General features: G+C 36.3%; 1 protein-coding gene across 3 annotated transcripts in view; it reads right to left on the reverse strand.

The window, feature by feature from the left end:
* Positions 1-16416, reverse strand: part of PTPRZ1 (protein tyrosine phosphatase receptor type Z1) — a 130480-nt gene that overhangs the window by 45020 nt on the left and 69044 nt on the right. For all 3 annotated transcript variants that reach the window (XM_085218647.1, XM_085218644.1, XM_085218637.1), the window contains exons 3-10: positions 15137-15316; positions 12602-12753; positions 11389-11484; positions 11065-11131; positions 8204-8361; positions 7610-7760; positions 2143-2327; positions 1265-1391 (exon numbers count right to left, since the gene is read on the reverse strand). In XM_085218647.1, the coding sequence (XP_085074773.1) occupies positions 1265-1391; positions 2143-2327; positions 7610-7760; positions 8204-8361; positions 11065-11131; positions 11389-11484; positions 12602-12753; positions 15137-15316 (1116 nt within the window). The remainder of the gene's footprint in view (positions 1-1264; positions 1392-2142; positions 2328-7609; positions 7761-8203; positions 8362-11064; positions 11132-11388; positions 11485-12601; positions 12754-15136; positions 15317-16416) is intronic.

A 16416-nucleotide genomic window follows, 5' to 3' on the forward strand; every position in this document is an offset into this window, starting at 1 on the left:
GGAGAGATATAGGGGCTAAGAGAGAGATAAAAGACAAACAGAAAAGTGAAATGTCAGAACTTTGTTGTGGACTTGGAAAAACTAAATACGGAAATTCTCGTAATTATTAGCATAAGACTGCAAAAATATGTGTTTGAGAGGCACAGAAAATGTTTACAGAAAGATCATATGTACTATTTGTGAATCTGCCTCCCCCTCCTTCAGATTATATGCTATTTTATGCCTTTGAGCACTACTAATTCTCAACCGGTGCAGGAGAGATCATCAAGAACCATCTTCCTTCTTGCTACAAAGGAATGTGGTTCCCTTGAAATGAGAAACTAACCTGTTTCCCAAGTATACCACAGTACTGCTAAGGACCCTGCTGTAGCTAAACTGATTTAACCACATGTGAAATTGAACATACACAATCCACATATAAACAACTACAACCTGAGTCCCCAGATTTAAAAAAAAAAAAAAGAAAAAGAAAAAATGTTTTGCTGCACGATCAGAAAGGTTGTGATTTGTTCCTACGATTAACTACAGGGTTCCTAATTCAATACACAGCTTTCACTTTGATAAGAACAGGGTTTTATGCTAAAACTTCCACAGAGCGTAAGGAATTATTAAGGACAATGTCAAGCTCCATGCTACAGTGTCACATTATTTTGTATTTACCAGCAGGCGGAAGAGGTGAATCTGGCTGTGCAATCAGTGAGATTTGGTTGTTAGGCCTTTTGATTTTTTTGTGAGGCAACATTAAGAAGCAAGGGAATTCCATCACCGCAAGTGCTTTGAAATCAAACTCCAAGTAAACATAAGTAATCCAATTTGAAAACAAATTGATACAGGTCTGTAAGTCATACATCGGGTTTGCATCTCTTGTTTCCTTAACACTTTGGTAATGTAGGTGATTAATTTGGGGAGTCAGGAGGATGCTTGAACCATAGGGAAATAATACCAAACACGGCTTTATTTCCCTATGTTATATTCCTAAAGGGTACACTTGTGAGATTTGAAATGAGGTAGGTGCTCTTCAAAATATTTTTAGTTAAAAACATTAACATGCAAACTTTTGTGGGTAATGTTTACAAGGAATGGAGAATTACATCATGATAAAATATCAGTAGCAAAGAACAAGCTGAAGGTTAACTGCAGGGATTTTGAAATTTCATTTTAGCATATTTGGACAGTCGCACATTTTACTGGTTTGCAAATAAACTACTTCTCTAAATAAAGGTTTTCGGTTAAAAGTGACTGCTCGGCTCAGAAGAACACTTACCTTGGTCCTCTAAAGGCATGTCAACAATGACTTGGTCACTGTATTTTCCGTGCAGACCGTTAGAGCAAACAGCAACTATCTGAAGAACATAACTTGTATTGGGCAGCAGATTATTTAGAATAGCTCCCTAAAAGAAAAACCATGTTTAATCATTTACTTGCAAATACGTATCAAATACTCGGAAACGTTAAGATTTTTTCATAACACATTTTTCATATGAATCACGAAGGTCCTTCTGTCTTATGACTCTAACATACACTCTTCACATTTTACTGTCAAAAAATACTTCTCAGGCAACTTTAAAAAATGGTGAACTTTTAAATGCAAAGTGCACACCTGTTTAAAGATGAATACTAGTTCAGATAATCATTTTAAATAACATTACCACTGATAAGCTTATGAATATTTGAAGAGGCTAACGAGAACAGATCACATTAGTGAAATACCATAAAGCAGTAAATCAGTAACTTAATACTTATAGCAGTATGATTGTACTGAATCTAATTAGCTGCTAGCGTAGGTAATTCTTTGCAGACCAGCGAGCAATGAAGTACAGATCACTATTAATTGACTAAGGGGCTTACGGCTCAGGAGCAATGAGCTTGACATGGTCATATACTTTTGGGAAAACTACAGGCAAATCAGAACGGAACTCCAAAAAATTTCTCTGCCTGTGGCCAAAAGAGGCTTTTCTTTTTTTTTCTATTTTTGATTGTCTCTGTAGCTTCAGAGTCAAAGAGAGAAGCACAGCTTTTGTGAGCTGCAGCCAAATAAGGATTTCTTTATTAAATTAGCTCCCAGCTACCTAAACCCTTAGACTAATTAATGGCTGCTTTGTCATCACCACTCTGAATGAAACTTGAAGAGTTCACAGTTACCAAGTCCTGATACCCATCTGTCAGAAACTCATGCTTAGTCTGGTCTTCTCCATCCAACTGTTGATAAAAGACAGCAAACTTCTCAATCATGGTATCATACACAACCCGAGGTCTTTCCCAGGTAACCAGAAGACTGGTATAATTCTTTGGATCAGATTGGACATTTTCAGGTTCTGAGCTGCAAACTGAAAGAAGGACAATAAAGAACATGATATTTATTAAATGGTAGAAATTACTCTAGAGGTCTTGATCCACTTCCCATCAAAATTATTTAATGTCTTTAATGGGCCTCATTTTCAGTTTTCTATTAAAATATCTGAGATGGCATGCACTATCAAAAGAGTCCTGATACTAGTTAAGCAAAAGCAAGTTAATTTGAGACCTCTTTCCCCCTCTTTTTAATATCGTATTTTGAGAAAGATTTATGTTCAGTTCCTAGCAGCTTTAGAAGAGCTGCACACTCTCCCAACAGCTACAACAGATTGGAATATGTAACAGATTCTTTTTGAAGATTGAAGATAAATGTATCATACTTGAATTCTGAATCTTTTAATAGAAGAGACAAAAGACAAATACGGAGGAATAAGAATGTATAAGATTAGATAGTAGCTATTTCATTTGACTACATTTCACCATCTAAACAGCTACTGAAGAAGTCTAGTAAGAGGCACCAAAAGAGTCTGTGGATGCAGTGTAGAACAACAGATCTGAGTCTACTCCTCATCTCCTGCCCTTTCACACCACCTTCCAACAGAACCTCCTTTGCCTTCATTTCGCTTAGGTAGAATTGGCTTCCAAGAGGGAAGTTGAAAGAGGTGGAGAAGAGGAGGTATGAGGCACTTTGAGCTTGAGAAAATGAGAATGCTTTCCAGACATTGCCAGCCTGCTCCTATCATCATGTTCTAAGCATTGCCCTGGATATCCCAGCTTGTTGCTGTTCCAAGCCTACTCACGCACACCTTCTTGGTAAGCCTGGACCTCACACTCCAGACAAACTCTGGCCAGGCAGCTATTTTTGCATGTCTTCCAGTTTTCCCCCAGTACTACATTTTTCATCTTATTCAAATAAGCTGAATCTTCTGATACATCTCTAGATATATAGAGATGTACTGATTACCAGTGTGCCAGAAATGTGCTGAGACTTTGTCATTTGTTATTTAAATCACGCAGGTACCTGTGTGTAGCTTGAAAGCAATATACAAGGTCAAGGTAGATTAATCTCTGTGAACAAATTGCACCAGCAGAAAATGCAAAATATTTATCTGAAGGTCACCGAAAAATGACTGACAGATACAGGAAAATATAAATCAAAACAATGTACAGCTGAATGGCTGCTCTGATTTCAGGCTGAGATCATTTTCCTTCCTTGCTTTCATTATCTCTGTTGGTGTCAGACATGGAACTGATGAATGTCAAAAGACTTCTCTAATTTTTGGTTCCCAACTGGAAATCACAGCAGCCAGATATGAGCTGGTATACTGGAATAAAAGCCACGGGTCCCTAACATTTACTGTTATGAATCCCTCCTCTTGTGTTTGAAAGAAACTGCAGATGCTAAGGACTGTGACTGAAATACTGAGATTAGATTTCTGCCTCTGTCCTGGTTTTTGGGCATTTGCTATATTTGGGCATACCCATACTGAATTTCTTTTTCTATTTGCTTTTATATGTACTGAAAAGAATATTATTCAATCTATTTTTTTCATTTATTACCTTATGTCTATTGCTATATCTTGTCTATTAGGCAAGTCAAAATTACTGATGAGAATATATGAAAAATATCATTTAATTAAATATTACGCATGAAAATGTCTCCATTTGGATATTGCAAAGTTTTAACTGGACTTTTGCATGATTAATTAAATGGTCATTCCCTATTTATAATAAAGCAGAAAACTTTTCTCGAATCTAAGAACATGTTTAAAACAAACTGTGAGTATCTAGTAAGGAGCAAGGAAAATTATCCAGCTAATTAAGAAAGCAAGAGTTGTAGATTCTTTGGAATTCCCACAAGGAAGCAAACGTCATGATACTACAATGTTCTTTGGCCGACAATATCACAATTTGAAGATATTCCATTAACTTTGCAATTTACCAGTCGAACACTAGAGGGCACTCAGTACTCAGTATTTTGAAACAGAAATCTCTGCCAGTCTGTACGCAGGTGCGAAGTTCTGCAAACTCTGGTTTGAGTCATTCAATGGAAGATGTGCGATTTTTGTGTGTGTTAATAAGAGGAAGTGTTGATCTGTGTAATTCAGTTGAATTGTACAGCTTACCAGGCTCTGAATCTACTGCACTACTTATTGGGCATATCATTTTATTCATTACGCTGAACGCTCCTAATTGAGGTAAGCAGACAAAACTAAAAATAAAATAAAAAAAAAATGAAGTTGTATACATCTCATTCCATTCCTAAAGCTTGTTCTCCCAGTTCATATCCACCAGAGGGCACAAGGAAATCATTAGACCATCAAAAACAAATCCCTTCTTAGTTCTGAGAACTATGTATACCATAATTTCTTATTTATTTAGATTTTATATATATATATATATATATATATATATATATATAAATCAAACCACTATTATATTTTGCTAGGTATTTAAAATAACTCTCCAAATACTTTTTTTGTAGTATACCTGCCAAACTTTTCCTTGGTCCAAACTCACATTGCAAATTTTTCTCTACTGTTTTTTTTCCTCCCTTCCTCTTTTGCTCACCAGAGTGAATCTGGTTCTGACATCTTTGACTATGCTCAAACTAGCTATTATAGAGCATTTAAAGCTGGAGGGTTGGTGTCTCCAATACAATTTATTTCACTTTGACTGTTTTCTTTTCCATGTTGCTCTTCCAGGTATGTTTTTCCAAGGAAAGTGAAGTTCTTCTCCCAGCTGTTTTCACTCTTTTGATGCTTAGTCTCATTCCTCTGAGCAGCAACCAACAATATTCCTGCATAATAGTTGTGTGCACCTTGTTATACTCTGAGTCCTTCCCAAGCTGTTGTCTCTTTCCCCTCTTCAAATTTTTGTTTGTCATCCTGCCTGTGCTCTGCTCTTGTCTCCATCCATTTCCCTTCTCAAGGGCTTGGGAAAAGCCAGGAAGTCATGTATCAACATCTCTAATTAAAGACTTCTGCTCTGATGCAGTTTTCAGAAATCTGGGCAAAAGGACTACAAGGAAGGAAGTCACTGATATTCAACTGATCGTTTTTTTATTTTAGTCTCAAAACAACAAAATAAAATTTATGAGAAGTTGGAGGCCTACTCAAGGCTCTGCTGGGCTTGAATTCAGGTCTCTGCTTTACATACGTGAGTATCCAGATGCTAGTTTTGAATATCATACTGTAATGAACCTATCTTTGCCTGTTCTGTGAGATAAAGCACAATCCATCCAGCTTGGAAGTTTTTCATGTCAACTGAATTGCATCATCAAGGAAGATAAGATACATTAGCATGATCATCAGAAAGTCTGTGCAGTGTATGAGTTGATCAAATTTGACTTATTCAAATATAAATAGAAAAAAAAATTGAATTTTATTTTTCTCTGAACTTGATACAGAGTATTATTGAGACATAATAGGATGCCTTTTCTTTTTTTTGCCCTATACTTGCTGATTACATTTTCCTTAAGTTGAATCTGGGCTCAATTTTTTTTTTTTTTTTTTTCATTCAAATCCAGATTTTCAGTTGTGGAATCACTGCACTTTGTTTAGACATCAATGACTTTTTAGATCCATGTTACATTCCATTTCCTCAACAAGAATGTTCAGATGGGGATTTTGAAAACTTCTGAAAACATTGCTGAAACTAGTTTTATACGTAGACTAGAGAGATACTTTTAGCCCATCTAGCAAAATGTAGCTTTATTTGAGAAATAAATGAAGTAATAACAAAAATAAATCACACACTGTATTCTACTGCCTAATGAAAGTCTACAATGCATTCAACACGAGAAAATTGGGATGCTACCATTCTGTAATCTCAAAATCATTTTCCTGTAGTTACTTGAAACTAACTTGTTTCAACAGGTTACTTGTCCAAATCCAGTCTTGACATTTCCCATGAATTGTCTGAATGTATTTAAAAGGTTTGTCATTGTTGTTGTTGGCTAAAGAGTAAGGACTTGAATAAAGAATACATAAGCCTATTTCCTCCTGGAAGTGTTCATGCTGTAGTATTCACATCTCAGCATGTAAATTTAACGGTTCTTAAGGATTTTAATTTAACTTCTATCAAAAGGTAGGGGAAAAAAGCAATGATCCTCTAATGTTTTACATTAAAAGAATTCTTAATTGCCTTTTTGTCTGGATGTATGAACGTACGTATATAAGATATTGCATTTACACAGTGTATGTTAACGTTAACAGAAATGTGACGTATATATAGGGGGAGACCTGAGATTTAAGAGATTTCTTTCAGTCCTCCCATGTCTACAGTCAAACTAGAATTTTTAACCTACAGTTAGGTACCTTGAGTACATAGTTTGGAATAAATACTGCATGTGTTTCTTGCCACAACAAACAGTGATGTCAGTGCAAGACATTTTTTTCTTAAACTTTGTAGACTGAAACCCCTTTATTCTGTGTTAAACAAATCTACAGGTCAACTGAATAAGCTTGTTAACCTACTCTGAAACTGGAACTAGAGCAAAACCAAAATACTCTGCTCCTGAAATGCTAAGTATGAAATTTTAACTACACACAAGCATTTGGGATGCATTGCATAGCAACTCATCATTACATGAAGTTAAATGGCCTTCCAATTTTAAATGGTATAACTCAATGAAAAAAGGATCCTAACATCTTTAAGTTGGATATTCTCTCCTTATCTGAATGGATATTATGCTCACAGACAAAATATCAGATCTCAGTATCTACCTTCACTGTAGTGCAGAAATAAATGGTGATTTTTTTTTTTTTTTCTGGGCTCACGAGTGTGAAAGTCATTTACTTCCATACGCTGTCCTGGTCACATAACTTTCACAGGCTTCCCCAACGTTTTAGGTAAAACAGAGGTCAGATTTTGGCTTTTTGGATTCTCTCCATCTATCACTTTCTCAGTAGTCTATGTGAAATGAATTTGGCGATGTCACATTCTATTGAAGAGGCATGCACGTTATACAACTAAGAACCAAATGGGTTTGTAAAACAAAATCCTCTTGCAGCCCCTGAAAAAGGCAGCTTTGTTTAGGTCTGAAACACATTAAAAGGGCAGTGCAAGAAAGCTTGAATTGACGTGATCTTCACCGAACGTTTGGTCGAGACAAGCATTTAATTTTCCACTCCATTTAATCTGACATGTTTTATGATTGCCAGTTTTTTTCTTTGAAGTGATAGATTTATGAATAATAATACACTGTGCTACTTTCCACACAATTTAAAATGAGTATTTTCATACTAGATGACTCTCTTCCTGAAAATCGTCTTTCAACCCATGAAAAGAGGAGTGACTATTCCGTAAATACCTGCTTCATGAATTTCTTCTTGTCCAGTGTAAGAGGAAAACACTTGCCCAGAGAACTTATATCGCTGCTCTCGAAAGTTGTTTTGCAGATAGTCCATCAGCATCACATAGCCAGACTGCTGCATTGTAAGGACTTCACAGAATACTGCTAACTAGAAGAGGTGATAAAAAAAAGAAGTTGGAAGTCATAACAAATCAATACATTTCTTCTAAGAGGCAGAAAAGCCCTGGAAAAATGGCACTAGGAAATTCTCCCTGTTGAGTTTCCTCAGGATGCACTGAAATTTTGCTAGTCTCTATCTACTGGTTTACTCCACCTGCACTTCTCAATCGTTCTGCTGACAGAACTATGCTCTGTTCACTGTTTGGACTGGGGAACGCCAAAGGAGCATTTTCTTTCCTGTCTGGAGGAAGGTCCAGAAATGTTGGAGAGATTACCTTTGATGACTGTACAAAAAACTTAAAACTAGAGAAAAAAAATATGCCAGACTGTTGGGGTGGTAATAAATGTCATGAGTTTTTACCATACGCATTGTAACTGATTTTCCCTGTTATGATGTACAATTGTTTTATTTTAATACATTAAATAAATTACCTGGTGCTCCGAAATACTAATAGTATCTTTGAACACAATCCATTCAACTGTTTCCGAGCAGGGAGGAGTTGATAAAGACCCATTGTAAGTGTAATATTTGTCTGTTGCATTCGGTAAAAGGTTCAGCAAAACAAATGGTTCTAAGGCAGCCTGTTTTCCTGAAAAAGAAATTTTAGGAAACATTTTTTAGAGTAAAACAGTAATGAATAAATACAAATCACACTATCCCAAGGAGTTACTATTGTAGAACCTCACTAATTTTGAGGGTATTTGGAATCTAATTTTCAGTGAGGGTAGCATAAGAACAAATTGCCGCACCTTTTCTATTTAGATTGAATATCATTCAATACAAATTTTGCTTATTTGGAGAAGTATAATGGGTTATTCCAGTAGCAAATATAGAAGCCAGCATATTTGTTCACAAAATCTTGTTCAACTAAGTGTTCTATTAGTCGTCTGAGATGCCAAATTCTTGCCTCACTCACGAACTTCAAAGAAAAAATGTTAAGCCTTTCTAGTTGATCTCACCACATGACTTCAAACTCTCCCTGAACTTGGTCAAGTTGTTGAGTTTCTCACAGGACCTTCTGCAGAAAATCTCTGCTGGTGGAACTGTCACAGTGACAAATCTGAGAGCTGCATTACTCAGGTCTGCAAAAGCAGAAATTTATTAGATATGGGAGTTTTAAAATAGTGACAGTAGCAGCTTTACACAAAGCAGAGTAGGAAGCAAAGACCTCCTCCAGGAGAGTGTGACCTTTCTGTTTACTGTCCTTGGAAAATAATATCACTTCTTTCAGGTCAGCAGTTTACCTGGTACTTTGTCTGCTGGGAGCAAGCATGATGAATTGCTCAGTCCATCCACAGAAATCTAACTCTGTGCTGATATGGCAGAAGGGTCCAGCACCAGAAATTAACAGAAATGGTAGCAATTTCCTCTTGACAGAATTTTTCAATGTATGACAATTATCAATGATCTGCCTAATGGATTGGTGTATCCAAAACAATACTTGTTTTTCACATTGTGGAGTACTGCAGATCCTCATTCACTTTATTTCTACTCAAAGTAACTGATTTTAAATGGCGTCCTTTTGAAAATTTTCACTTATGAATATTTAATATATATTCAGACTGTGCATTAATTTGTGGTCTATTACTTTTAGAGTCCTAGGCGGATTTCTGACCTGTCCTTGTCTTCACAGTGAATTACATTAGCAGTTTATTACAGATCATTGATGCTTTTGTTTCTGCACAGTGACTGTTTCAGAGTTAACATTTAAAAGCTAGCTCTTCCCCTCTCTTATCCGCATATGATGAAAGGGAAACTTTTAGCAGTGCCAAGCAAAACACATCCTTTCATTCCTCATGTTAACACCTTTAGACAGTAAGCACCATTGTTATCTGATAACATGTTTTGCTGCTATATTTTTCCTAGAGTAAGAATGAATGGTCAGCCCATGCTAGGTAGAGGTTTGGGGACATGAAGCTTCTCATTTATAGAATGAATGATGCTTTAGATTCTGCCAGTTTGTATTTTAAAATGCCTTTGAATATAATAACAGCCTAGATTTTAAAGTCAAACACCTACAAAGAATTAAGAAAAAGAGAGACTTTGTCTGAAAGGAATAGGACACCTCTGCACAGCTTGGGAATTCAGCAGCTGGGATTCAAATACATATAGTACAGATGTGACTGATAAGAACAGATCATACATACGGCTGGCAAGGACAGATTGTGTGCTATATGATTTTCTTTGAGATGAACAACTTGATTAACTTGTAACCTGAATTTTGAGAGCTCATTTGCATTTCATCCAAGAAAACCATATTCGGCTCATTGTTGAAATGCTATGTAGCGGTTGTATCTTGTATCTGTTGATAATTTACAGCTCCTATGCAAAACTGTAGCACAACATCCGTCTTGATGTATTACTCACTTTTTGTTGTATTTCACAGAACTTGCTATACAAAGATAGTGAATTCTGACAGATTTATATGCCTCCCTCCTCAGCCTTTGCAATCTACAGAAGTTGCTCACTCTTATATTCATTGAACAGTATTTGCTCTCAGAAGAAAAACAATTTAGTGTCATGCATTTGAAAATTCTTAAAATAGTGACATTAATAGCCTTTAACACTTCTAACTCATTGATACCAACGTGCTTTACAAAACTGAAGCATCATTACATGCAGGAAAACTGAAGCTATGTGGGACATTTTGTCAGAGTCGTGGCCACCCATGGAACAAGAAAATATCCTTATGCAGAACATCAGTCTTTTGTGTTTATTCTTCCGTGAAGCCACTATGAAACAGAGTTAGAAAGAGAGGTCCATGTGCTTGGGGTAAAGCCATAAGGAATTCTAAAGCAGTGTCAGCAGATGGTATAAATAATGCTAGTATAAATAATGCCAGTACAAATCTGATATAATTGAATTATTTCAAATTCACATAGCAGCTACTGAAATAAGCATTTCTCTCCACTGGGTCTACAGAATACTAATATTCAGGTTCAGTGTTTGTAAAGCACATCTTGGAAGGGTTCAGCAGTGTTATTTGGCTCCCAGCCACATACGATACTCCAGAAATCTATGCCTAAGAATATTCATGGGATAAATCAGACATTTCACTTGACTTAGCATTTTAAAAGTTGCAAGTTCTTTGGGATAATTATATTTATTCATCTGCACTTACTAGTGTTGTTACAAATATTCAGTCTTGAAGTAAATTAAGTCTTGTTTCTAACAAAATATATGCATCTATGCTCTTGAGAACTGTAATCCCCAATGCCTTTAAGCTTTCATAATTATGCTGAAATTGAATTTGGTCTAACCATTAATCAATAAAACATGGTAGCAGACTTACCAAAACGACTAACACTATCTACTCCATTAATGATTGGAATATAATCCGGATTATCTTCTACTCCAATCTGTTAAAAAGAAATTGCATTTTTTACATCACAGACTTCATGAAAAAATAAAATTGAAGGTTGCAGTTTACCACCAAAATTATACATGGCCTAGCACAGTGCATAAATATTTGCAAATCTGCTTTTTTTTTGGTGAAAATAAATAAGAAGAATATATGCAAATTTTTAACAGTGATCACACATTAAAACCCTTTAAATTCAGTTTGAACATCTGCTGTTTGAAAGCTTGATAATGACACATAGAGTTTTTTTTTTACCTCAAACAAAATTGATAAAGCTCTTAACTTTCCATTTCCTTTAATTGCCTCTTCGAAGTCTGTAAATAGATCTCCATCATAGCAATAGATTTGCATCTGCAAAAAAAAATATTAACATATATTACATATATAAAAACAATCAATGCAATTATTTTTATTCCTAGTTTGAGTATAAATGTTCAACCAACCAACTTAGCACAAATATATGGATATTGATATACTGTATATTCTGATATGAATATACAGAACAGAATTAATCAACTGTTACCTATCTAAAAAGTTCTATACTGGAAAATCATTAAGTCTGGAGGAGCTGTCCTTTCAAGGAGAATATCGTTATCCACAGCCATACAGCAAGCCTGGACAGCCAGCTGATACCGTATATATAATCTACAGTACTCAGATGAAATCAGTCTTGCAATCAACTGTAAAACACAAATAATAAAGCAGGGTGTCCCTCCTGCACCTGCCTTGCAGTAAGCATAGAGAAAAACCGGTAATGAAAGATTCTCTAGGATTCTTTGCCCACATTTGCTGTCATGGGCATTGGGTTTGTTGCATCCCTTCCTCTCTAACTTTGGATGCAGTTGGGAAATCCGTAGTGCCAGGTCACTGATATGAAGGGGACAGTCTTCTGCTGACAGTGACTTTTCATGCGATGGTGGGTGAAGTAAATCTTCTCTTAGATGTCTTGGTGGGATAGGTAGAGTATGAGTGGGAACTTTAAATAGCTGTGAGGTAAAAAAAAATGACACCTCCCAAGGAAAGCTCCTAGCTTACAGCTCTCCATAGAAAACAGGAGAACATTGGTGCTAATGCTTTGCTTTAACACTGAAATCCAAAGTCTCTGAAGGTTGGAGCAGCTCCTGGCTCTCAGTGAAGCCTGGGTTTGAAAAATCAGTTTCAATCTTAAATACTCCACCTCTGGGGCACAAGATGGGCCAAACCTGTGGGGGTTTAAACTTTGTCAGATTAGCAGGACCAACTCCCAGTGTCATCACAGATGACACAGGAAAATGCAGGTTAAACATTTTCAATGGACTAATGCCTTACACTGCTGCTCTCAAGTACATCATTTAAATATTACTAATTTGGATTGAAGTGATGATTAAATTCACAAGTAAGCTTTAATTATGTGATAAACAAAGGTGCTTAGTTAACAATGTTACTTTTTGCAGAATGACAAATTCTCAAAATCTATTCTATACTCTACCTCAAGAGGAAATTTTTGTCCTTCCAAGCTATGTTCTGATCCATCCGATGACGCATTGCATTTTCCCCAGTGAAAAATGATCTTGCTTGCTTTGAATACAGTATCTAAGCCACCTCCACTTACATAGTAATCATTTGTCAGGTTAATCTCCACTAAACAAAGAGAAAGAGAGGAAAACAAACACACAAAAGTGTCACTATAAAAGCTAGTCAAGGCATCTATGACTCTCATATTTCAGAACAGGTGCAAAGAGGCAAATATGATATGCTTATTTTACTATATTTTATACATAATTTGTCAGGAAGTTGGTCATTTAAAGTAAAAAATGTGTTAATTCCTTATTAACTTGGAGAAATACATTTCATTTCATGCTTTTATTCATAAAAGTATACTATTTTTTGTCTCTGAAAACTAGCCCCACAAATATGCTGAAAAGCCCAAAAAACATTGTCTTAGCCAACCTGATCTTCTAAGAAAATAAATTCCTAAAATACATAGCTTTCTGAAAGCATCTGAATTTTTAACAAAAATAAAAAACACCCCAAACTTACTGTCACAATACTAGATGCCAATTCTAAAGGAAGATAGGGAAAGAAAGATTTAGCCAGTTACTATGAGGGCTGTCCTGCCTGTGAGCCTCTTTGGATGCGGGGCAATCTCCCTTGGGAATAAGTGATGATGGCTCCTTCACTGGACAAAATTGTATGCAAACTGCAGATGGAATTGAACATTTGTGTGCTGGAGGGAATTAGCAGGATGGAATAGACCAAACCTGTACATTTGGCTTTTCCACATGTAATGACTATGAATTGTTTGATCTCTTGTTAAAAAAGCACTAACGAAGTTCAGTTCCATTACATTCCTCTCCTCAAGACTTTGAAAAGAATTTCAACTGAAGAGCTTTGCAGTTCTTTTTATAGTATCTGAATTGTATTGTAGAAGGAAGAACTCACACCAGTTTTGTGGACTTTAAAGAATGTTTTCTTGGGTATCTCTTTAAAAGAAAAACATATTTTTTTATCTCAGTTAATAGTGCAAATGTGAAATAAGCGATTTTTTGAGTAGTATGCGTGAAGTATATGATGACGCCAAGAACAGAAAGTAGGAGCAGTAGCACTAAAAACAACCAAACCGACCTCCCAAGGTACAAAAGATCGGCCCAGACCATCAGCTGCAGGAACTGCAGGGCCTGAGTGTGGAGGTGAGTGTAGTAGATGCAGGTGTGCCCAGCTGAATGCACCTTTCAAGCAAATGGCGAGGTTATGAGAGGAAGTCACCAGTCCACACAGGATCCAGGAATCTGAGTGAGAGATTGATGAGTTGCATTGTACATGATATCTAGACTCTGAGGGTGGTAAAGCAATGACACAGCTACCCAGAGAAGCTGTGGATGCTCCATCCCTGGAGGTGATTAAGGCCAGGTTGGATGGGGCCCTGGCCAGCCTGAACTGGTGAGTGGTAACCCTGCCCATGGCAGGGGGTTGGAACTTTAAAGGTCTTTAAGGTCCATTCCAACTCAAGTCATTCTGTGCTTCTATGAAATTAAAATAAAACAAATCAAAATAAAATAAAATGTGACTGACCCAGGAATTTTCTGGGCACTGCTGTGAGACAAAGATAGAGATAGTTGTTAGAAGATGCCTTCCTTCATAACAGCACCTGAAACAAGTTATAGTGCTTCCATGAAGCTGCGTTTAGGTACTGCTATGCTAGATTTATAGCAAAGTGGTTGAAAAATATTTGTCTGACAATATATATAACACTATAAGCTTCTTTTACAGCTAGGAGAGCCCTTGTAGCCACAGAATCACAGAATCATAGAATTGCTCAGGTTGGAAAAGACCTTAATGATCATCAAGTCCAAACGCAGCCTAACCATACTACCCTGGCTCTAACAACCCTTCGCTAAATCATGTCCCTGAGCCATGAATCATCTTTTCCTAAAATACATTTTTAAGATAGAAAAGACAGATCAGACCACAAAAGCACCTGTTTCTCTCTCTCTCTCTTTTTTTTTTTTTAATTTAAAGAAGGGAGTTGAAGTGAGTAATTCATGTGTCTACATTACAGGTGTTGACGTGTCGATTAATCCCACCACCATTAGATTTTTGAAACTGCGACTGGTCCTTGAAGTGCTTCCAGATGAGTAAGTAATTTATTTGTATTTTTTAAAAAATGATTTCTATATATTCATTTAAAATTCTAGATACTAAGTAATAGCTATCATTACTTTGTAGAAAACAGTAAATTACTGTTCAGGTTAGTGAAGTGCTCAAGATGGTATGATAGTAATGCTATGATTTCCTTGGCTCTATCTGGAACATTATTTTCATTTGTGCTTTAGTGACTTTCTATTATGCTTGGCTATAGTCATCAATTGTGTGGGTTTTTTTCTATTGTTATTAAAATGATAAATTCAGAACACAAAGGCTATGGAAAAGGAAAATGAAAAAAGTTTAATTAAAAATCCACGGCTTGTTGTTCTCTATCACTTCTAAGTACTCTAAACTCCAAACATGAAACATGATATTTTACCTGTTTTGCCATTGTTGCGAATGAAAGTATCTTCTCCAGTTTCCTTTTCCCATCCATGGAATTTAAGTTTCTTTAGATTCACATTCACTTGGGTAAGGTCTTCATCTATATTAATAGGAGATTGTTTGGCACCATTGCAAGCTGAATATTTTTTTCCCCAGTCCGTTTGGTTCAGAGTTCCTAGAAACCAAAACATTGCAGTAAATACATTTAAACATAAACTGATATCCATATATTTTTCAGTGTGAATAATTCAAAACAAAGTCTGCAATCTGTGGTCAGAATACCTTCTCTTCTTTGGTCTCATCTGCCGCAAAACTCTCCACAAGTACTGTTGCATTCTACCTTCAAAAATTAGGTCACTTTTGATGATTTAAGATATACAGAAATGAATCTCCAGGGAAAGCAGAACACAACAAAAATGCCTCAAGCACAACATACAGAAATAATAAATGAAATGAGAGAGAAATAAGCTTTTAGATGAAAGAAACTGTCATTCAAAAAGAATTTGGAGTTACTGCAAAACCCTAATTTCTAAACAACTCTTTCATCACCCAAATGTCACCAACATTCCTTCTGCCTGATGAACTCAATCAGCCCAGAAGATTTTTAATAAAGGTATGATCTTTAAAGTAATCCTTACACAGAGAGAAAAACAAGTGATTTTACTCAGCAAAAGGAGAAAGTTTGTGATGCTCTGTCCAGAGAGGCTGGCTGTAGGGCCTGGCTTTGTCCATGAAGGACAATGCAGGGGTAATCCATCCACCTCCAATAGCTGTCAGGAGGTCCTGAGCCACAGCAGGGCCTTTTTCCAGGGCACTGGATTACACAGACACAGGCACAACATACTTGAACTCCATAAGAATTGAGCTAGTACTCTACAGATCAGTATGAGAATTTAGCAGCTGCCCTGCGAATCTTTCGATTGTATATTACAGTAATATAAATTAGACAGCATTTTCATGGTGTATGCATTTGCATACATACAAATATTTTCTATTGACAGGGGATTTTGATGGCATTTAAAGGGACTAATTAAAACTGAGTTTTGACTGTGGAGATATAAGAAAATATAGCTGCTTCAGTTAGCTTTTGCTTTCTATTAGTTACAAGAGAATATTAACGAATCCATTGCACACATTTAAATTCTATCATAGATGCTGAAATGAGCCATGGCTCATTTACAGGCTGCTTTTTTACATCCATGTCTGTCAGCAGAAGATTGGCTGTATTGCACCCCAGGCAAGGACAGCCCTCATATTGCACTCAGAAAACTCAGT

This window comes from Meleagris gallopavo, chromosome 1 (genome assembly GCF_905368555.1).
Source record: "Meleagris gallopavo chromosome 1, MGAL_WU_HG_1.1, whole genome shotgun sequence".
In the NCBI taxonomy this organism is placed as follows: domain Eukaryota; kingdom Metazoa; phylum Chordata; class Aves; order Galliformes; family Phasianidae; genus Meleagris; species Meleagris gallopavo.